At 36.6% G+C, this 23,683-nt stretch overlaps 1 protein-coding gene across 2 annotated transcripts in view; it reads right to left on the bottom strand.

The window, feature by feature from the left end:
• PRKG1 (protein kinase, cGMP-dependent, type I) overlaps nt 1-23,683 on the bottom strand; it is a 1,321,360-nt gene that overhangs the window by 143,682 nt on the left and 1,153,995 nt on the right. For both annotated transcript variants that reach the window (XM_011938762.1, XM_011938761.1), the window contains exon 8: nt 16,651-16,716. In XM_011938762.1, coding sequence (XP_011794152.1) covers nt 16,651-16,716 — 66 coding nt within the window. The remainder of the gene's footprint in view (nt 1-16,650; nt 16,717-23,683) is intronic.

The following is a 23,683-nucleotide window of genomic DNA, read 5'->3' as shown; positions in this document are numbered from 1 at the left end:
CCAACCTTAGCCTCCCAAAGTGCTGGGATAATTGGTGTGAGCCACCACGCCCGGCCAAGATTCTTTAAGAGAAATAATTTTTATTTCAACAGGTCACCTTCTTTCTCCTATTGTATTATGTGTATAGAAGTTCCAGTTAGGGAAATAATTAGTCCCCTGGGGCTGCCATAACAAAATGCCACAGACTGGGTGGCTTAAAGAACAGAAATTTATCTTCCCACCGTTCTGGAGGCTGGAAGTCCACGATCAAGGAGCCACCAGGGTTGGTTTCTGGTGAGTTATTTTGTCCTGCCTTTGGCTAACAGGCCCGTACTCACGGCATCCTCACATGGCCTTTCTTCTGCATGTGTGCCCTGCTGGTGTCTTTTCCTGGCCTCCAAGGACTCCAGTCCCATAGGTTTAGGGCCCCACACTTATGACCTCATTTAACCTTAATTATTATACCTTTTTAAAGGCCCTGTCTCAAAATACAGTCACATTAGGGGTTAGGGCTTCAACATACGGATTTGGGGGGGTGACATAATTCAGTCCTTAACAGGAAGTCTAATGAGGGAACACCAATGGCAATCTAGACAATACACTTTCTTGTGTATTTGGGCTATTTAATACGATTTTCATTTGTAATTTTTGAAAAATTCATAAAAAGAACTCACCTTTTTATGCTTTTTATGAACCTTTCAAAAACTACAAATGAAAGTCTTATTAAATAGATTTACATTTTTCCCCTAGACTTCAAGTACAGTGACATTATCATCATACTTTTCTGCCATAGGAAGTACCCCATGTTTTTTCTAAAGCAAGTCTCCTTTTCATTGCTACTAATCACAGGGTCTTTCACCTTTCTCCTCTGGACTCTTGCTCCATCAATTACAATCTTTCTTATTGTTTTGTTATCTCCTTTTTGACTTTTCTTTCTTTTCTGTCTAAACAGGATGTTCTTTCCAATCCTAAAAAAAAACAAAAAAAAAAGCAAAACTATCCTCTGTGGTCAAGTAGCCAGTGTGAAGCAGCTGCTTTTCCTGTGTCTCATCCTCATTTTTCATTTAATTCTCAGCCTATTGCTGCCTGGAATTCTATTCCCATCTTTCTTTCACCCTTATTACAACTTTTCCCTCAACGTTATCATTACTCTGCTAACCGTTCACCCCAGTAGTCTCTTTCCAAGTCTCCTCCTCAGTGAGCTATCTGAGGTTCAGGGACCTGCTTACCTTCTTCCCTGGTTGCAGTCATGCAATAGATGCTCATAGCACTCCACTAAGCTGCCCTCTGCTGATCTCTCCCTTTATGCTACCTTTCAGCATAGGTGACACACATTCCTTCCTCTGACATTTCTTAAAGGTAAAAGCTTCCCCAGATTGTGTCCTTTGCCTTTTTTCTATTCAATATATTAAATTAGTTTTCTTAAATATTTCTTGTTTAAGACAGGTTCAGTTTTTTGGTTTTTTTTTTTCCTGCATGATCTCACTGAAACCTCACAACATCTCTATGAGGTAAGTACAGTTATCTCTGCTTTATAGAATACTTACAGCAGGATTTCTCAAACTCAGAGCTACTGACATTTTGGACAAGATATTTCTTTGTTTTAGGGAGCTGTCCTGTGCATTGTAGGATGGTTAACAGCATCCCTGAACCCTACCCACTAAGATGACAGGAGCAAACCCAGTTGTGACAACAAAAAATGTCTCCAGGCATTGCCAATGAGATGAGAATACATAAGTGACAAGGCTAAGAGAGGTTATATAAACTTGCCTGGGACCACACAGCTAGAAAGTGATCTAGAATTTGATCCCAGGTAGTCTGATTTTTATTAGAACTTAGTTCTCACATAGTACACTAATTTAAGTTCTCCCATAAAATAACATTTAACCTTAAGACTTCAGTTCAGATCCCCAGGCCGATGACCTTCAAATCTAAATCTGTATCCTTGAACTCTCCAGACACATACTGTCATCATTTTTCCAGTGTCATTTGCATATGTCACCTACACCTTAAACTCAACCTAACCATAACTGTATTAACTAGCTTTCATTCAGACTTGTTAGGTTTTCTGTCTTTCTAATGGCATTATCACCTACCAATAATTCAGGCTAGAAATTTTGATGTTGTCTCTGACCCTTCCCTTTTACCCAAGTCCACCCAGTCTGCCTTTGCAATCTCTCTTGAATTTGTTCCTCTTTTTCCTTTCTACTTCCACAGCCTTATTGAGGTTATTGACGTTCTTACTTCAGAAGCATCCTCTGTTTTACTGCCTTTGATCTCTCCTACCCCACTCTTTCCCCAAACAAAACCACGCTTTACAGTTACCACTTACTTTGTTGGTATAAAAGCAACAGACTAAAAAGGGTATAATTGACAGAGCATGGTCTTAGTACAGACAGTCCTGGAATTCCAATACAGTTCTATAACTCTGACCAAGTCACTGGGCCTTTCTGATCGTTGATTTCTCTCTGAAACTTTTTTGTTTTCTGTTCCTACAGGGCTATTGTGGGGATTAGCTGACATGAGTGTATTAAACCAAAAACATCATATTTGGATGCTGAGAAAATTTATAAATTAGCTTGTATGAACTCTTCCTTTCTTTTCCACCACTGACCACAATCTATATCATCTATAACTGGGCTCTTCTCAAGTCATAATGTTTTATTCCTCTTTAAGTTATTACCTGAATAATTTCCATTTTTCTTTTGTCTACCCTTTCTTTTCAGGTACTTAGGTGACCTTTACTATTCACTTTTGACATTTCAGAGAAAGTTTATTTGAGCTCATTTCTTCTCCCAATTTTCTGAAGTCTTAGATTTGTTTATTATTTTCCAGAACAAAGAAGCAATCACTAAAGAATGAACAATCTTCCAGATTCTGTCAGTAACAAAGTTCTATGTCTCAACTGCAAGAAAAGAACAAATGTCAAACTAACTCTTCTAGGACGGTGATATATCCAATGCCTTGGGCTGATTTGCCCCAGTCATGTTGTTTCAACCAAAAACTTAAGCTGGCAAGGGTGCAGTGGAACAGATGTTCTCATATATTGTCACTGGAGAGTAAACTATATAATGATTCTAGACAATAATTTAAAAAATACATATCCTTTGAATCAGTAATTCTAATACTGTATATTTCTAAAACAGGGATAAAGTTTAACACAGAGAATTCTTTACAAAATAAAAAAATTAAAATGAGCTCAAACACAGTCAAGAAACTCAATTATACATGAGGTGTTTTTATTAACATGGTAAATTGCTAATGCAATGTGGTAAAGTAATGTGCTATGACAGGCTTTGAAAATAGAATTATATTCAAATACCATTTCTTTACTTACAAGATATATGTTTTGCAACATGACAGTTTGGCTATCTGAAGCTTAGTTTACCTTTGAAACGGAGGGAAAAAAAGAATTCCTTGCAAGTTTGCTGTGAGAGAAATTAATGACTATTTATCTATAGTAGATCTAGCATCTATCTGTGTGTATATATATATATATATTTTGTTGTTGTTGTTGTTGTTGTTGTTGAGGCGGAGTCTCGCTCTATCACCCAGGCTGGAGTGCAGTGGCCGGATCTCAGCTCACTGCAAGCTCCGCCTCCCGGGTTTACGCCATTCTCCTGCCTCAGCCTCCTGAGTAGCTGGGACTACAGGCGCCCGCCACCTCGCCCGGCTAGATTTTTGTATTGTTTTAGTAGAGACGGGGTTTCACCGTGTTAGCCAGGATGGTCTCGATCTCCTGACCTCGTGATCCACCCATCTCGGCCTCCCAAAGTGCTGGGATTACAGGCTTGAGCCACCGCGCCCGGCCTATCTGTATATATTAGTATCTCTATCTCTGTGTATGTGATTTATTAATGCTGCCCCAGGATGTAGGCAAAGCAGGAGAAAAATATCTAGGCAGAATTATCTCACTATTTAAGGACATATGAAATTATCAACTGTAATTCCCTTTGAATGGCAGGATTATATTTATATGTCTCTATGCCTTCCAATCTTTCTATACCAAACAGTTATTACATTTATAATCATATAACATAGACTGTATTAGAAAGGTAAAAAAAATAAAAAGAGAGAAGATTTAAAGTGAACCCTATGGGAATAATGCAAAATAATTAAATAAAATATGTTATTCAGCCCAAGTGGATTTCTTGTTTAGATGACAAGGTACTATCTGCAGTGCAGCTAGGAGGACAACATCCTTCTTGCCCATTAAAGGCAAATCATGATTTGCCTTTCCTAGTCTGGCTTTCCATTTAAAACTAATTCAATTGTATGACCGTAGCAAAGCAATGGCTAATATGATCATTGTACTTTATGCAAAGAAGTAAATTGTAAAAAGTCCTCCTTTGTAAACAAAGCTCTCTGGGAATGAAGTTTCACTGTTATTGTGGCTGATGCTAATCCAATTCATACATCCATGCTATGAGTTTCAAAACGAGTACCAACTGCTAGACATATTGAAAAGAAAAGAAAAGTCTTAGATCTTTATGACCCAGCTGGGCCTGTAATAACTGTCTCACCAGGGAAGTGTGAATACAAAAGTAAGCAAAACCATTTAACTCTACCAAAAAAGTGCTGTGGATGTCTAAAGCAGAATTCAATTCTCAAACTTCATGACTATACAATGAATTTTTAAACTGATTGTTAAGGTTCTCTCAGAAATAAATCCTGGTTTCCTCCCCTCTCTGCTTTACCTCTGGAACACAAGAAGCATTATAACGTCTCCTCAAATAAACAGCCAAATGTTGTACATAAAAAAGGTAAAGAGATTTTCAAATATAAAATTTCATTTATCTTTTTAATTGAAGAAATTATGATGGATATTTATGATTTAGAAACTGAAAGTTTTTGTATTTTCTTATTCACTCGTACAACTTGTTTTTGAGTTCCAAAGACATTGTGAATTTCTAAATAACAAGTTTTATAGCATCCAATGGACAAAAATGCCAGCCTTAGAAATATAGTAAGGTTGCAAGCATTTACTGGAAAAATGAATTATTTATTCATTGGTGCAAAACAAAATAATAACTGTAATTAACGTAATCAAAGCTGTGATTATTATATTTTTAAAATGATTATGAACTCCAACATCAATTTCCATCCATCATCTGATTGTAAAAAGTAAAACAAAATAAAACCCATATTTCTAAATGCCAGTGGACATCTGCTGACTATCTGCATACCACGTCGGCAGCCTGAACTTAACATGTCCATAACTGAATCAGCCAGTTACTTCCATCTCAACCTGCTCTATCTTGATCTATTCTTTATCTACTACATACATCTATTGTTTGTTCTTTATTTATTAAATACATCCAAGTCTCCTAAGCTAGAAACTTTTCCCTTTCATTCCTCACATTTAATTATTCATAAAAATCTACTTTAGACCAAAGTTTATTTATTCTTATTTTTATTTTTGTGTCTTGAGCCAGACTCTGCTCTGTGGCCCAGGGTGGAGCACAGGGATGCGATCTTGGCTCACTGCAACCTCCACCTCCTGGGTTCAAACGATTCTCCTGCCACAGCCTCCCAAGTAGCTGGGACTACAGGTGTGTGCCACCATGCTAGGCTAAGGCTAATTTTTGTATTTTATTTTATTTTATTTTATTTTTTTTTGGAGACGGAGTCTAGCTCTGTCGCCCAGGCTGGAGTGCAGTGGCGCAATCTCGGCTCACTGCAAGCTCCGCCTCCCGGGTTTACGCCATTCTCCTGCCTCAGCCTCCCGAGTAGCTGGGACTACAGGCGTCCGCCATCTCGCCCGGCTAGTTTTTTGTATTTTTTAGTAGAGACGGGGTTTCACCGTGTAGCTCAGGATGGTCTCGATCTCCTGACCTCGTGATCCACCCGTCTTGGCCTCCCAAAGTGCTGGGATTACAGGCTTGAGCCACCGCGCCCGGCCTAATTTTTGTATTTTTGGTGGAGACAGTGTTTTACCATGTTGGCCAGGCTGGTCTCGAACTCCTGACATCAAGTGATCCACCTGCCTCGGCCTCCCAAAGTGCTGAAATTACAGGCATGAGCCACTGTGCCCGGCCCTTGACTAAAGTTTAGGCTCTTAATGAACATTCTTTAGGACTACTGCAGCAGTATCTTAAAAGTCTGCCTGTTTGAATTCCTACCCATTGTAATTAATCTCCTACTCTCTTCCTTCGAAAACACATACAAAATACAGTTCCAATGGTTCTGTTGGTTTCTTATTGCCCTCAAAATAAATCTAGATTATTTCAGTTTGAGATACTAGGATATTTATTTACTATCTATCCCCATCTCTTCTTTCCAAACACATCTTCCAGCTTTCCACCTAATTATCCAGTTCTTTGTCCCATAAATCCTCTGTTATTGCCACACTGCCCTTATTACAGTATAAAAGTCTTTCTAAATTTCTTGTCTTCCATACAAGTCCTTCCTTCAGCAGTAGCTGTCCTTACCCTTCCTTCCTCGTTTGTAATATACCTACCCAAACTTAACAACTTGGCTCTCATGTTATTCTGTCCAGGAAGTTCTGGGATGCTACCGGCCAAACATATTCCTCCATCCTCAATGTTCCCCAAGTATTTTGTTCTTACTCGAACTGCAGTTTCTCATGCTGATTTTTGAATGCATCTGTTTGGACCAGGAGTTAATCCAAAGAAGGAGAAGACTTTGCTATTCACCTTTATATCTCTGGATCCCAGAATAGGATTTGGTTTGGAATCTGTATTGATAATTGATTTATTGCCTCTCAGTCCCAAATTTACTCTTTTTATCTGCCCTGTAAAAGTGGATCGGGTTGACTGGCACTGAAACTTTGTTGGCAGAGGGCATTGGAGAGATACTTCAGGGACAAAAGGGTTCGGCTTCCTGGTTCCAGTGTTCTTGGTAGGCTCTTGAGGTTTCTCTTGTGTCTGGGATACTACAGTACATGGCAGCCAGCAGCTTCCCCAGCGGACTTCCCCTCAGGTGGTTTTATACCTCCCTTTACAGAGATTTCCTGCACCCTACAGTGCAGATTTCTGGTACAAGTTCTACTGGCTTGGCATCACAGAGACTTCACTGCCATCCAGTAAGAAATGACTATATCCTTCCTAATAGGGGGTGATTTTCACCCCACAGGGGACATTTGGCAGTGCTTGCTCAGGGCATACGTTTGAATGTCACACTGGAGAGGTGAGGGATACTAGTATTTAGTGGGTAGAGGTCAGGATGCTGTCAAACATCCTACATTGCACATGACAGCCCCCCGCCCCAACACAAAACAACTATCTGACCCCAAATGTCAATAGTGGTGTGCTTCAGGAATCCTGCTCTATAACAAGGTCTAGCTCTCAACCTCAGCAGGGTGGAGTGGGGAAGGGTGGTGGGGAGGCAAGAAGGGAGGTGTTTTCACTGGGTGCTCTCTCACAGTAGTGTTAGTGAATACTCTTTATATCTGCTATTTCTATATTTTCTAAAGTTTTCTTTGCTTTTTACTAGGTAATCCCTTAATATTCCAGTCCCCTATTATAGTTACTAATTTTTTATCATAACACTTTGCTGCTCAAATTACTACATGCTGATTAGATTCAGACTAAATGGTATCATTTATTCATTCATTTCAATAGATAGTGGGTGCTTATTATATTTCCTGATACTGTGCTAATTGTGGATGCAGCAGTGAACAAAATAAACATAGTCCTGTCCTCCTTAAGCTTATAGTTTGTAAGTCAATATAGGTAAACAAGTGTTGTAAATGTATGGTATGGCAAGTAAAAAGACGGTACAGTGAAAATCAACAGGCAAGCCACAATTGTGACGGGATATGATGGGAGTGAGCTAGTAAGGGCCCATATGTTTTTAATGAAATAAATTTATTAGCTGAATTGATAAAATTGTCCTTTAAATTCTGTAATTCCAGTTGTTCAGTCAGGATGATGGAGATGTGACTCGTGAGGTTCTTATCCATTTGAAGAGTCATTTGGAACTCAAATATTTTACCACTGATCGATCTGTCTATTTATGTATTGAGAGATATTTATATAGATCCATATATCTATGTATATTTAGAACTAGAATTAGATTAAGATTTAATTCAATGAAAATATTTTAGTTCAATTCATAAGCCATCAATTCCTCTTTTTCAGGTGGACTTTTTTGACAATATCATGATTTATTCATTTTCATGACTCTAAGATTCTTGAGGGAAACTGTTTTTAGACATCTCTGTATATCATAGCACTGAGCCTAGAGCATAAAACTCAGCTGATACTCTCAGTATGTGCTTATTGAATTAATAAATGTATGAGTTTTCTGTCTTAGTCATTTACAGAATAATGTGGGGCACGCGAAAAAGCACTGAAACAGATGTCATGAGGCCTGTGCTGTAATCCCGCCCTTGACATTAAAGAGCTTGGACAACCTATATTCCCTCTGGGACTCAAATTCCCCATTTTTAAACTAAAGGATTCGGAAGAGAGGTTTTTCAAACTCTCATTATTTTCTAAAATCCTGAGATATAATGAATACATTATAATATAAGACTGTGAATACTCAATCTGTCCTGATTAATCTTACTAAACAGTGTGATTTGAGTACACCTAACATTTCTGGACCTCAAATTCTTCATCTGTAAAATAAGCTTATTTATAAAAGGGGTTAGACAACTATGGCCCTTGGGAGAAATGGCAGAGTTGAGTTTTCATTCCAGAGACTGTTTGGCCCACAAAGCTGAAAATATTTATTGTTTGGCCTATTCTAGAAAATGCTTAGTAAGCCCTGGTTTGTAGGTTTCCTTTTACTTCTCCTTCTTAAATCTCTTCTATGACTTTCTGACTTATCCACTTACCATATAAAATTTTGAACAATAATTTTTTAAGTGTGTTAAATTTTGATTAATGGCCTACCAACATATTAAAAATTGAAATTGGACTTCTTTTACTTTGAGCAGAGTCAAAAGGTTACTAATGAGGACCTTTGTAAGTTTGTGGCTTAACAGATTATTGCTGGAAATTATCCATATAACAGAGATAGAAATAAGCATATAATATTCAAATATTTGCCTTTAAAACCCCAAATACTAGATGTCTGGATGGTTCACATATGGCAGGTAACCTGTAAGCTCTGGTTGGGTGGATGAATCGACAGTCTGGGCATCCCAGTCAGTGATGCTGTATATCATTGTTATAAGGACTTGCAATAGGATGAATGTCTAATACCATTTTAAAGCCAGGCAAACATGTGAGGAGTTGTCTCAACTGTCTCTTTCCATGACTTTAAACCACAAATGTTGTCTCAGGGTATACTCCTTTTCCAATGAGAATATACTTACTTTGTGGTTAGATCATGCTTGTTCAGGGCATGCTATAATTCAACTCACATCATTAAATTGAACCAAGATAATGTCACTCTTCCTTCTAAACCTTGGGATTTTATCTTTCCTGCTTAATACATATTTTTTGAAAAACACACCAGTCAATAACAGCTCTGTAAAAAAAGACAAGTTCAAATAATTGCAGCTGACACCATTCTAACAAGGCACATTTGTTTTCCTGTGATCATCCTGCCAATATCCTCACATCACCCTAGATTTTATTCTGGAAAATGAACCAAAATAAAATCCACTTAGGCTGTAGGAAAGGCTGAGGCTGTGAAATATTTTAAGTTTATCATCCATTAGTTAAGCAATGTGACAATAGGTGATGTGACATGTGGAGTTCATACAGTCCTATCATGTGGACACAGAGTGACAAGCTATATGAGAAGAAGAATACAGGTGACCTAGGTGGGCAAATCACCATTGAGTGCATGTTTCTTCCTGAGACTGACCTGGTTGGTGAACTTAGAGTGGTGCCTGCAAGGGTTTGCTGTCCCAAAATCTCCCCTCTACTGTCCCTCTTCTCTCCCCCAATGGCACCTGACATTCTAAAATATTCTTTTGGATTTTCACAATTTTTCATTGCTCAGAGGTATGTTAAAATGCTAATAACTATTGCAGAGAACCATTTTAATCTCTAATTAGTTAGCTATTACCAAATTGATGCAAAGCCCGAAGCAAACTTATAGAGAATGCAAGAGTGGAATTAAGAGGTGCAGGAATCAATAATAAAAAGAGATGTGTGCATAGGGAGTGGAGTGGGAGGGGGATACAATGGAAAAGAGTTACAGAAGATGTGTACAGAAGAGTAAAGTGAATAAATTGAGGGAATGGAGTAAAGAGTGCCAGTGTTTGGAAGACAAATAGATGGCATCAGGAGGAGCAGCACTGGAAGACAGCATGGGCAGTGCTGATCAGATGCTTCAAATCAGTTCTTTTTACATATTTTGTTTTATTTTAAAAAGCTGAGTACAGGATGGAGAAAAACTGGAGCAGGACAACTACGGATAGCCCTTCGCTTTCCAATATTGTTTAAGTCAGGGGTCAAGAAACTATGGCCAACAGGCCAAATTCTGTCAGCTGCTATTTTTGGTATGGCCATGAGATAAGAATGATTTTTATATGTTTTAATGATGAGAACAGAATCAAATGCTGAATAATACTCCTGACATAAGAAAATGATATAAATTCAAATGTCAATGTCCCTAAATAAAGCTTTATTGAAATACATCTGTCCTCATTCATTTACATATCATCTTTGGTTGCTTTTGCACAGCAAAGACAGAGTTGAGTAGCTGGAACAACGGTAATTTGTCCCATGAGCCTAAAATATTTACTATCTGGCTCTTTACAGAAAAAGTTTGCCAACCTCTTGTTTGAATCATATAGTTCTATAATAGCTTCATGCCTGCAGACCCCACTCAGAAGATAAAACTCCCACACTTAATACAACCTAACAGGCAGTTTAGTGATCATCCATTCTTCCTTGAGTATGTACTTTGGTGAGCCTTACCCCCTCAGTCCCAAGTTGCTTATCAGAAACACCTATAACATCCTCCCTAAGAAGAGTTACATAAATACTATTTTCTCCACTTATTTCTATCACGTTTGGCACTCTGGGTTCCAATGGCCATGCAGGTTCCTGCATGGCTGGTTCACTGCGTGATCTTCCTATCCTAGAGCATGGATTCAGTATTTCTGTTTCTTCGCCCCTGGAACTTGGAGTTGAATATCTGAATAAATGTGGTAACAGGTAATGGAGGAAGGCACAAACTCACCATAAGCAATAAGGTTTGGAGGAGATTCAGATAGAGAGCAGCATCAGACGTCCCATCCTTAGGGACTGATGCTGTTGTGGCTAAAGAGTTACAAACGAGTTCTTAACAGAGACTACAAGTGGAAGGCAGTGAGGCTTTCCTACTAGCACTGGTAAGGGAACAATAAAACATTCTAATACAGACACCAATTTGTTTCTAATTCAGCTGGTTCTATATACTCAGTTTTCAAACCTATTTTGAATTTGTGTCTTGTTCATCTAGTATCCCAGTACCTGACACAGGAATCAGCCATTCCTTCTTATCTTTCTTTATGAATAAATATAAAAATTGCCTAGTCTAGCTCTAATGCCAAATGTATTCAAACATACCCAGTTTTAATACTTAGGCACCAGTCTGGGTGCCAAGGAATAGTCTTTAGTTTGCTGACTCCAGTGATACTTTTCTCTGTGTCTAATCTTCCTCAGTAATCTATTTGCTACTCTATTATTACGGACCTTGGGATCAACCTTGATCTTATGAGTTGCTCCCCAATTATGGCGAGAGTCTTGGTACATTTTTAAATATATGGCATATGACTATGTCAGGTGACTGTAGTTTTGGGAGAACACGGTGACCCAGCCTTCCCTGATATCTAGAGATATCTCAGTTTCAGAGACTGCTACTTGCAATGCCATACAATCTTATGCTTGACATTTCCTTCTAATTTCATCATTTTTATGCTCTATCACATTGCATTTACTCTGGGCTAGTTCTTAGTTTCTACTTTCTAGACTGTCCCAATAAAAAAAAAAAAAAAAACCTGCCCCCATGGTATAAGAAAACATCACAGAGTGTCACTGATGGTAGGGACATCATCAGGCATATATGCTATATAAATCATTTCATTCTTAGTGTCTTCTAGGGTCCCATGAGGGCCTCAAGAATCTCCTGGAGTGATTCTGAGGGAAAGAATGAAGACCACTGGATCCTTTAGGAGTCTTACTCCCATGACAGCCAAAAAAGTTCTTCTGTTTTTTTCTAATCGATTTCATTTAAACAATGGGCCTGGTAAAGCAAAAGCATGAAAACAATTGGTAATAGGATATTATATTTTAGCTTGACATTATCAGAGGTGAAAGGGAAGATAATTAGTGGCCAGTAGGGCCCAGGACTGACCAACAAAAAATGGACGATAGTCCTGGTTTTTGCCAGATGTCACCTCCTTACTTGCTGGATTAAAGAAGGATCTAGAATGTCCTAGGAGTAGAGGGCAATCAGACAACTGGGGCAGCAGAGGACTGGGAGAGACATGCAGGGATCTCAGACCAGTGCTATTTACCATCCAGCATGAAAATGTTTCAATTTTCATAACCAGTATGGCTGTATCTCAGAGGCTACACAGTGAATCAGGGATAGAGTTAGGACTCTGATAATTTAAATCTTAATTTTCTGGGGAAAAAATATATACCCTTTAAGGTTTACTAATAATTACAAGTTGCTGTCTTTGAACAATTATCAAAATGATCCTCAATGTGTCAAAAAATCAATTATTTTAATAGAACTTTTAGCTTAAACAGCTTCCCATAACAATGAATAAGCAGACATTGTATAACTGATTACAGAATACAGAAGTATACAGTCAGCCTTCCGTATTCATGCACTCTGTATCTGTGGATTCAACTAACTGTAGATCAAAAATATTTAGCTAAAAAAGACATTGGTTACATCTTTACTGAACATGCATAGAAATTTTTACTTGTAATTTCCCAAACAATGTAGTATAACAAGGTTTTACATAGCACTTACTTTTTATTAGGTATTATAAGTAACCTAGATATATTTTAAAGTACAGGGAAGACATGCATAGGTTATATGCAAATACTATGTCATTTTATATGAGGGACTTCAGCATCTGTGGATTTTGGTATCTAAAGAGGGTCCTTGAACCGATCCCTCATGAATACTAAGGAATGGCTGAACTTAGTTTTATATTTATTTCTTTTCACAGATTCCAAAATAAGAGGTACCAAAGGTACTTAATTGTTTCTTATATATTTAAGGAATTTATTAATGGATGGTTGTGTTAGACTAATATTCTTTTTATACAATATTCATAAATTTTGACATCACCACAGACACTTATTAAGATATAAGTAAACTACAAGAAACCAATATTCAGAGAATGCCTTTGAGGACACCATGTATCTGTTTATCATCTTCTGGTTTGTCAATGAGCACTTAAAAAAATTCTGACCATGCATGATTAGTTACAATAATGTTCTTTTGCTCTCCCTCTGGAATGATAAAGCGTAATCACTGGCTTATGGAACATGGTACCTCGCTTGTAAATTTGTGAAGGAAGCTACTTTTGTTGACAGTGCTAATGTCTGCCATCTGTTTGCATGGGATGAAGCCCTGGTGCTCTTCTAATTGGCCATAAATTAGGTATCAGCAGCAGGCTTTTGACAGGATCCTTCAGTTACAGTTTCATTTTTAAAAAAACAAAGCTGTGAATTCAACATTTGGTCAGAAGCCCAACTTCTCTGCTGAGAGTATACAAATGCACTTTTTGAATTCTTAGACTCAAGCTGATTTTTCTGTATTTGTGCTTAAGGTAGACCTCTCTCAAGGTGTCTTCTCCGTATATAACCTTGAAGATAAACCAATGCCGAGTAGAGAGAAACACGGCTAAATGCAAGGGAATCCTGTGCCTTCTGTAAGAAGAGGAAGGCCATATTTATTTAGTGCTTACTTCATGTATTGTGTTGTGCATGGCCATTTACCTATGTTAAATCATTTGATTTTCAAATCAATTTTACGATTTTGATAATGTTATTCCATTTTGCAGACAGGAAAACTGAGACTCAGAATTTAAGTAATTTACTCATATTCTTGTAAAATGGTGTAGTCAAGATTCAAGTATTGAGCTTCGACCACATCCATTCACTTGTCAGTGTACACTGTATATGCCTACGTTTGGATAAGGAGAGAAAATTAAGATTAGGGCAAAGCCTCAGTCTCATTCCTCCCCTCACTAGATTTCCTTGCTTCATGCTTTAAAAGAGGCAAGATTAAGTCCATCCAAGTTCCCATAACTATCCTTATCTACAACCCAGCATTTCTCTACAAATTTTCTACCTTGCCTCTTTTTCACTTTTCAGAAAATCAAAAATACATATATATGTGCTCTCCAAGAACCTTCCCTCATTTGCCCACAATTTCCTCCCCTGGGGCCCCATTTATCAAATATCCCCTTTAGTATTTCATTCGCTCCATCTTCCTGGATACTTGTATACTGTAGGCTCAGTGTTCTCACTTCCTTTTCACCTAGTCACACTTTGTAATCTGGATTCCATTCATAACACTTTAATAAAACTGTTTTCTCCCAGGTTACTAAGCCTATTCCCCTTTTCTCTATCTGCATGCCTCTCAGCTTGTAACACTGTGATTATCTCTTTTCTCATGACATATCCTCTTGCTTTCTGAAGTCTCCTACACTACTCTGCTTTCTAACATCTCATTATTCTTCACTGGTTTTACTTTCCCTGACTAATGCTTAAATGAAAGGATTTCTCCAAATCTAGCCTTGACTCTTTCTTCTCGATTCTTTCACGCAATTCTGTCCTGTCTCATAGCTTCAGCGGCTAACCACATATAGGCAATTCTAAAGTTAATTTTGAGTTAATTCTAATAAAAGTTTCGGTCCCACATTTCCTGTCTCCTGCAGGGCATCCATTCTTGAGTGTTTGATATTGTATGTTCAATGCATTACACTCTTAGTGAAATGTCCTTGTACCTACCAAACTGATTTTTCTATTTTCCTTTTACGTCTTTTCTATCCCAACTACATCCCCAATTTCTCCCTTGCTCTTCACTTTCGGTAAGACACAAAACCCTCTGGCTTTACCTCTTCGTTTCTTATGGGTTCCTCCTACAAACGGTCTTATAATCACCAACTGAATTTAGACTCCTAACCAAATATCTCTAACCTCTCCCTCTAATTCATTTTACACTGAATTCTCAGATTAGTCTATTAAATCCATTATTATAGTGATAAGTTTTTGCTGCATAAAATGGTCAGAACTGCCCTTACCCCAACATTCAATTTTCTCGGTGAACCAGTGCCAGCATGCTTGTGAACTTGTTACAACACCTCCTCCAACTACCTTTACACAGTCTCACTTTAGCCAGTGTAAATGGCTGATAGCTTTCCTATGAGTATTGCCTAAGCTAGTCACCATATTTATATTGCTTTTCCTATACTTCCACATCCACCGAATAATACCTTTTCTTCCACGAAGACCTCCCTGACTCTTCTCAAAAGTACTCGCTCTCTTTTCTGAATTCCCTTAAAATTTTATTCTGGACTCATTGTTTCCCTTGTATCATGGTTATATTTGTATAGGCCACATCTCTATTAGATGCTAGCTCCTAAAACCAGCATCTGTGCTGCTCCTTTGAATCTTCTTCTAGGATAATGCTTTGCACATAGTAGATTCTCGGTAAAATGTGAGTTGAATAGAAGAGTGAATTGGTAATTATTGTTTTTGGGAACAACACAAAATATAACAATTTCAGAAATACCCACGGATATTATCACCAATCTGCAACTGTGTCTCTGCTCTGGTTCTGGCAATCCAGCATAGAAGGGCCTCTAAAAGTGAGATTTCTAAATCAAGTAGAATTCCTTTCCTTCTGGAGCCCTCTGAGCTCGGCGTCCAGCTCCATCATTCTAGGCTGACCATACCTGGCCCCTCAAGTTCTTTCTACGTGGTCACTCACTGCCTATTCCAGTTATAATGGCTCCACTAAAATGGATGTTTTACAGTCCTTCTTGGGTCAGGTACTTGGCTATTTTGATGAATTTAACCACATACATCACAAGGAAGAAAAGTCTGTTGGACTGCTTCCAGAAAGTACATATGCATTTTAACCATGCTCTTGGAGAATCAATAATCTGACATTTGTAGTTTAACTTATAAAGCATCCAGGTAATGAAAAAAGCAAGCCAGAATTGAGAGAAGAAACAGGGAGAGACATTATCAGACAAATTTTAATGGCCTTAAATATATGCCGATGTCTAGAACTGATTATTTCCTCAAAATTTCTTCCCTAAATGTTTCTCTTATGGAAGTCTAGAGATAGGAGAATAGAGGGGATAACTAAAACTACTCAAAGACAATCCATTTCTTAATAAAAATGGAAGAATAATTCTAAAAATTTACAAAACTAACTAGCATTGGTTGAGTACCTCCTGAGTAAAAGACAATTGGACAAATGCTTTACTCATATGTTCTCATTAATCCTTAAAATACCCCTATGATATTTCATTACCCCAGTATACAAATGAGCTGAGCTGAAGCTCACAGTGGTTAAGTACCTTGTTAAAGATCACAAAGATAGAATGGCAGAGCCAGCCACTTTTAAGAATAATAAGGAATGAAAATCAAATATAGAACTCATTTAAAAATGAAAAGATATAAAACAAGTATTAATAGCTCCATAAAATGGTGTCTAATTCCAAGAACTCGTGTGTGTTGCTGATATGAGTGTGTAATTCACATAATAAAACAATGTACTTACTCTCTGTCAATCACAAGGCAGGTTACAGCTTCTGCAGCAATTACGTTTGCTGTTCTCACATCTTCCCTATATAAAAAAATAGAGACATTCAAATAAAATAATGTTTAATATCAAAGCACAGTGTCCATTGTGATTAATTCAGGAAACAATTTACATTATATAAACGCTTCTGATTTATCCACCTCCAGGCTTAAGCTTTGTTCATGTTTCAAAAATTTTTTTCTGAGGAATCATCTTACCCTTGTCATTAATTATCAAATCCTACTGTTACAATCCAGTAGTTACAAGTTTCAAATTTGAAATTTCACTCACACAAGTCGAACAAATTTGATATCATTCCCTTTGGGGAAATTAATAAAATAGTTGGTTAACAATCAAGATAGTAGCAAACATAAATACAGAAGAGTTTTTAAAGAATTTGAAGCTATACTTCCAGAAATTGAGTATTTTATCCATTTGTATATGAATTTATCATTATATCCTTGAGAACAATTGATCTGTTTAAATCATTTCCTGACTTTAAAGACCCTGTTTTTATGTGGCTAATGTTTTGGCAACTTACAGCACATAGCCATTCATCTATATCAGAGGTTATGGCTCTTTAAACTCTTAAAGTATTTGACAAATCTTAAGTCACATTGATAGAAACATGTATATATTGTTCTTTAGAAACATTTAATTTGTTACTGCATTCGTATCTATCAACTTCTTAAACCTTTGAAAATCCATCCTGCAATCTTATGTTTGATTCAGTAGTTAAAAGTGGATTTGATTATATTAATAATCACAATTAATTTTCAGCTAGTTAAAAATTAATCTGTCATGGTAACATGGTTAATGGGTACAAAAAAACAGAAAGAATGCATAAGACCTACTATTTGATAGTACAATACGATGACAATAGTCAATAATAACACAATTGTATATTTTTAAATAACTTAAAGAATATAATTGAATTATTTGTAACTCTAAGTATAACTGCTTGAGGGGGTGAATACCCCATTCTCCACAGTGGGCTTATTTTACATAGCATGCTTGTATCAAAACATCTCCTGTACCCCTTACTACGTACACTTAAGTACACATAAAAATGTACACCTACTATGTACCCATGAGAATTTTTAAAAATTATTTAAAAATTACAAAATAAGTGATGCTTGAAAATTTACTTTTTCCAAAAACAATAACATTTCTAAGTTAATATAATGATTAATATGTTTGAAATATATTAAAGAGATAGGTACATATGAAATAATATAGCCTTAATAATACAGTCTAAAAACCCAAAAACATCACATCTCTAATAACAGACTCTTAAAGTTTTGAGAATAAAGATGTTCACAGTGAATTTTTATACTTTTGAAACACACTACATTCTGAAATATATTTCCAAACTCTATTTTTCACTGATCTCTTTGTCTTTCACTGTTGCTATACCATGCTGTTTAGATTACTCTTGCTTTAAATTAACTATTTGTATTTCTTATTTGGCAAAGCAAGTTCTCCCTTAGTAAAATCCTTTTTTTTTTTTTTCAGAAATAGCTTGATGATATTCTTAAGCATTTATTATTTTTGAGAAATTCCTTGATGATATTCTTAAACATTCATTATTTCATATAGACTTTAAAATAATCTTCCACTTCTGAAACACCCATCCTGGGATTTTAGTAAAGTTGTATTATATTAATATTTATTCATTGGTATCAAAGCAAGGAGTTTCTGATGATATTAATTTTTCCCTATAAGAACATAGAATGATTTTCTACTTGTTCAGATATAATTTCATATCTTTAAATATAATTTCATAATTTCTTTCATTTGGGTCCTGATATTTAAAAAATGTATTCTTATGTGTTTCATATTATGTTTTGCTTATGAGTAACATTTCTTTTCATTTGTTTCTCACTGATTGCCCTGTTTTTTAAAAAAGTTATCAATTATTGTACGTTTTTTAAATCCACCCACCATCATACTACGTTATCCTAACTTTAAAGTTTTTGTTATTGTCTCGTTACCTCCCAGTACAATCCTCCCAGTGTCTCCCTCACATTCCCTGCCTTTTGGCCAAACTGGCCTCCTTTTTTTTTTTTTTTTTTCTCTTTGAGATGGAATTTTGCTCTTTTTGGCCAGGCTGGAGTGCAGTGACACTCGGTTCACTGCAACCTCCATTTTCCAGGTTCAAAGTAGCTAGGATTACAGGTGTCCACCACCACGCCCGGCTAAGTTTTGTATTTTTAGCAGAGATGGGGTTTCACCATGCTGCCAGGCTGGTATTGAACTTCTGACCTCAGGGGATCCACCCGCCTCGGCCTCCCAAAGAGCTGAGATTACAGGCGTGAGCCACTGCACCCAGCCAGTGGCCTCCTTTTAATAGACATCATTGCCCTCCTGCCATGAGTTCTTAACATACTTTCCCTAGGCCTGGGAAGTTCCTCTCTAATTTTTGCTTAGCTCACCCCTTTTTATGTCTTCAATCCCAGTCTACGTACCCCTTCCTCAGGGATGCCATCTCAAATTGGCCAGATTGGGTTTCCTATGCATCTGTTCTCATAGTGCTACATACCTCTCTATCCAAGCATGTATCACCATTTGTAATTTATATTAATACGTGTATTTATGTAGTCATTTGTTTAATAACTCTATCTTCCTTCCACTAAAGCCTATAAGGGCAGGGACCACGACTGGCTTTGCTCCCCATTTCATCCCAAATGCCTCACACATACAAGATGCTCAGTGTTTAAAGCAGTTATGGCACAGATATCCATCATACTTCTGAGCCCTGGGGTAGGAAGGCAGAGCTCAGGCTTTGGAGTTGCACTATTTTGGTGTTAAATCCACCTCCATTCACAAGCTACGTGAAAGCCTCAATTTCCTCATCTGTAAAATGAGAATAAGAGTAGCCACTCACTGTGTGGTATTAAATGAGCTAATCAAAGGTAAGTTTAACATAGTGCCTGGCCCAGCTGAACTGTGTTCAGCTGTTTATTATTTCTAATTCTTTTCATCCTCAACACCTTCATGCCTGTCTCTGTGGAGGCTCTACCTGGTGTTTCAAAAAACACTCCTATCCAGAAACACAGAGGAGATTTTCTTTCTGCTCCACAGATGTAAACAATGTATTTTCACTTCATTATCACTTTCTTAGTGGGAATTTTTGGTGAAATGAACATAACAGGCAGAAAACTTCTGTAGAGCTCATTGGGTTCTTCATAAATTATGTGCATGACTTATTTCTTAGTTGTTCATGGCAGCACAAGTTACTACCAATTGCTGCCAGCCAAAAACAAACAAACGAACAGCAATAATAAACAAACCACCATCACAGCATAGGAAATATAATACTAAATTTAGCTTTCCCTGAAATATATTTCCATTTGGCTATTAAGAAAGTGCCCACATTCTTTAAAAATATAATAAATACAAAATAGTGCTTCATTTTGAAGATATGTTCTGTGCATATAAATTTTTAAGAATGTATTTATCACAAATTTACAATATTTCAGAATTTCATCATATTATCTGGCCTAAATTGGATATACTTTTAAAGTTGAATGCAATTTCCATGCAAGAAAAAGAAGATACATTGCTATTTTTAAATGTAGATTGGGGAAAATATCAAAGATCAGAAGAGTGACATAGTTAACAGAAAGAGAAAATTTTATTTTAAAAAGTAAGTATGGCCTAGAGCCAGGTGTAGTACCTAGTAATGTGACATATATTAAAACTGAAAAGGAGCATCACATTGGGGAAAAAAAAACAAAACTCAACATATTAAACTGTACATTATAATATTTGCCATTTATTGAGCACATAGTACAGGCCGAGAACAACATTAAACAGTTCATACAAATATCATTTGTTGTACATAACAAAGGGTGGTGATTTTATATCAGATTTATACCTGAGAATAGAGGTTAGGGAATGCACCCAAAGTCAGATATAGCTAGTGAGTTACAGTTTTGGAATTTGAACACAGATCTGGCTGTCCCTAAAGTCATGTTCTTTCCACAACAGTAAGCTGCTTATGTACTCGGCTATCAGATTTAAATGCTACATTCATTAAAATGTAGAATAACCTTTGAGCAGTAAGTATCCACTTTTCTCTGTCCATCATTATGAAAATTATATTTACTTGTTAATAGAACTAGCACTAATAGAGTTATGGGTTTCCAATTGTAAAATGAATGTGAAAGGGTCACTTTGATTTTAAAATTATTAGAATTCCCATCCATAACTATGTCCTAGCCTGCTATATTGCTTTGTAATAATGTTGCCTGACAATAGAGAATTATTCAATGCCAAGCTCATTCAGTGGCAAACTCATGTTGCCATGACAGTGTCATTTTATTTCTGTTATTAAGGTGCTTTTACCTCTCTAAGAGAGTGTCTATAAATTCTGTTCTTGTGCACTCCAAGCCTGCTAGAGATAGAGACAAAATACTATGCGACCTAGTATTAACATATATATTAATCCTTGACATTAGTATATGACATGTATTAATCTCTCCTTCTAGGAGAGATAGTAGAAATTTCTAACTTTTAAAGAGAGAATGTCAATGATAGAAGCTGACAATACTGATTTACTATGTATGTTTATATATTTTATGGGTCCAAGGACCATGGTAAAGCAAATACCATTTGAATTTAGAGATGTAATATTACATATTCATATAATACAAAGGTCTTAATAACTCCGTGTTGTTATTAAATGTATTTTTATCCATAGATGATATGATACTGGTTTCACACAGAACATCTACCAAGTTAGCAGGCATTTCATGTCATAGTGGTTTAGAAGTAGGAAAAGGAAAGAGAGGAGAAAAATGTTATTGTTTAAAAACTGAACTTTTACTTTCACTTGTACTTTTTTACAGATCAGGGTATTTAATAATTTCTAATAGAAGAATACATGACATTTCAGTAAAATATTGAACACAAGAGAATTTTATAAGTAGGATTATAATGCTCAATTTATTTAATTAAAAACTTTTACCAAATGCACACTACCTCTGAACATTCAGCACACTAGACTTGCTTTTTTATAATGAATAAATGTATATCTATTCACATAACAGTCCACATCCAACATGCAAATTGTCTTTAAAAATAAAATCTCATGTTTATTTAGTTCTGTGGTTCTATATTAGTTGATTTCAGTGTGACAGTTAATAAATACTTTAAAAAGCACGACTGCAAAAGTAGCTACTGTTTGGCAGATTAACAAGTATTTTTACAAAATTGCTATTGATTAATTAGTAATTACAATCAAAGCTATGCAGTTTAGTAGTAGCCTCTTTTTAAGCATTTTCAGATGTGTTAGAAATTCCTTTCAATGAAATAATAGAGCATGAAAAATATCCCAAAATATTTGCAAATATAGGTTTCTGTGCACTGACTCTGATATTCTTTGAACTTCATCACTGGAATCTTCATCATCGCTGTATCCCAAAGTGGCGTCACTGTCAGTATCTGAATAATCCATATGGGGAATTTACATTGGCTCTTCTCATTCTAAAGCAATTCTCTTGTGTCTCATGGCTATGAGAGAACTCTATGGTTCATTGATACCTCAGGGGAACAAAAGCAGAATGTATGAGGCCAAAGCAGAACATAGTTGATACAAAGTAACTGTCAGAGTAGAGGATCTCCCTTTTCAGCTCTGGAGCAATGTGACTGCTGTCAACAGAATCCCAGCACACTCTCAATGCCAGCCTTCATGGAAACTGATGCTACTCCAATTGCTTGTGAGCTTACAGCAATCCAGGGGTCAGAGCTCTTCACTCTCTGGCATGTGGATCAGTTTAATGTCCCCAGTTAAGTTTAGTTAACACAGCACAAAGCAAATTCTTTTCATCTCAAAATCAAAAGCAATCTTACTACAAGGGGTAGGACAATCAACATTGATAGGACATGACAAGCATCAAAGAAGCACAAAAAATGAAATAAATTAATTATGAACAAGAATCGTAGAGTGGGTGGCAAATCTGACTGTGCTTTTTGAAAACTGGATCCCTTGGCAGATAAGTGTGCTTTAAGAAAAAGTCATATCAGGCCAATCACTAATTCCACTTTCCACTAAGTCCTGAAGCTATCCCAACATGATTTATACCTCCAACATTGTAATAAAACCCATAACCTAAGTGAACAATCAGCTAATACAAGCAAATAATTACATATCTTCTAGTCATGCTTGCACAGAGTAATCAACCAATAAATGTTATTGACAATCATGATCATGGTCATTATCATGATCATCATCACCTTAGGACCCTCTAACACTGGGAAGCATGTGACCCTTTTTTATATACTTTGTCTCTAGTAGTCCCCTTCCCTAAGTTTCTATATAAGAAATTAATCTCCCAATTATTTTCTAACACCACCTTCTCAATTTGTTTTGTTGACATTTCATCCCTAGCTCACAGATAATAGGTATTTTCCCAAAATTCTGTTTTGGGTTTTCTTTTTGCTAGTCTTGCTTTCTCTCATTGAGAAAACTCACATAACACTATGACATCAACTATTAGTTTTACATGAATGACTTGCAAGTCTTCATTTCTAACTTTTACCTCTCTCCTGCTATACACTCCTATCCAGAAGTCCCATTGTGACCTCTGATTCAAAACTAACTCATTTTCTCCTAATCTCAAAACCACTGTTTTCCTTGGGTTCCCTATCATGGTAAATGGCATCAGCATTATTGCACTCACCTAGGTTCAAAAAATTGGACTCATTTTTTGACTCTTCCCCATCTCTCTTGCGTATATTTGGTCATATTGGTTCTATCTGTATCTATCTCTCATATTCGTCCTCCCTTCACATTCCCACAGGTATGGATCTACTGGGGGCCACCACTCTCTCTGCCCTGCACCACTGATCTGGCCTCCTAAGTCATTCCTTCGCCTCTACTCTCTCCCTCTTCTAATCCTAATCTCACTCTGTCATACATTTTCAAACGTAAATCTAGACATGTCAAGTCTTTGCACAAGAGTTTTAAAGAAAACAAGAAAAATTTCAACGTTTTCATGTATAGTTA

The sequence above is a fragment of the Colobus angolensis genome, unplaced genomic scaffold, assembly GCF_000951035.1.
Source record: "Colobus angolensis palliatus isolate OR3802 unplaced genomic scaffold, Cang.pa_1.0 Scaffold177, whole genome shotgun sequence".
Lineage (NCBI taxonomy): Eukaryota > Metazoa > Chordata > Mammalia > Primates > Cercopithecidae > Colobus > Colobus angolensis.
This window is presented reverse-complemented; position numbering and strand designations above follow the sequence as displayed.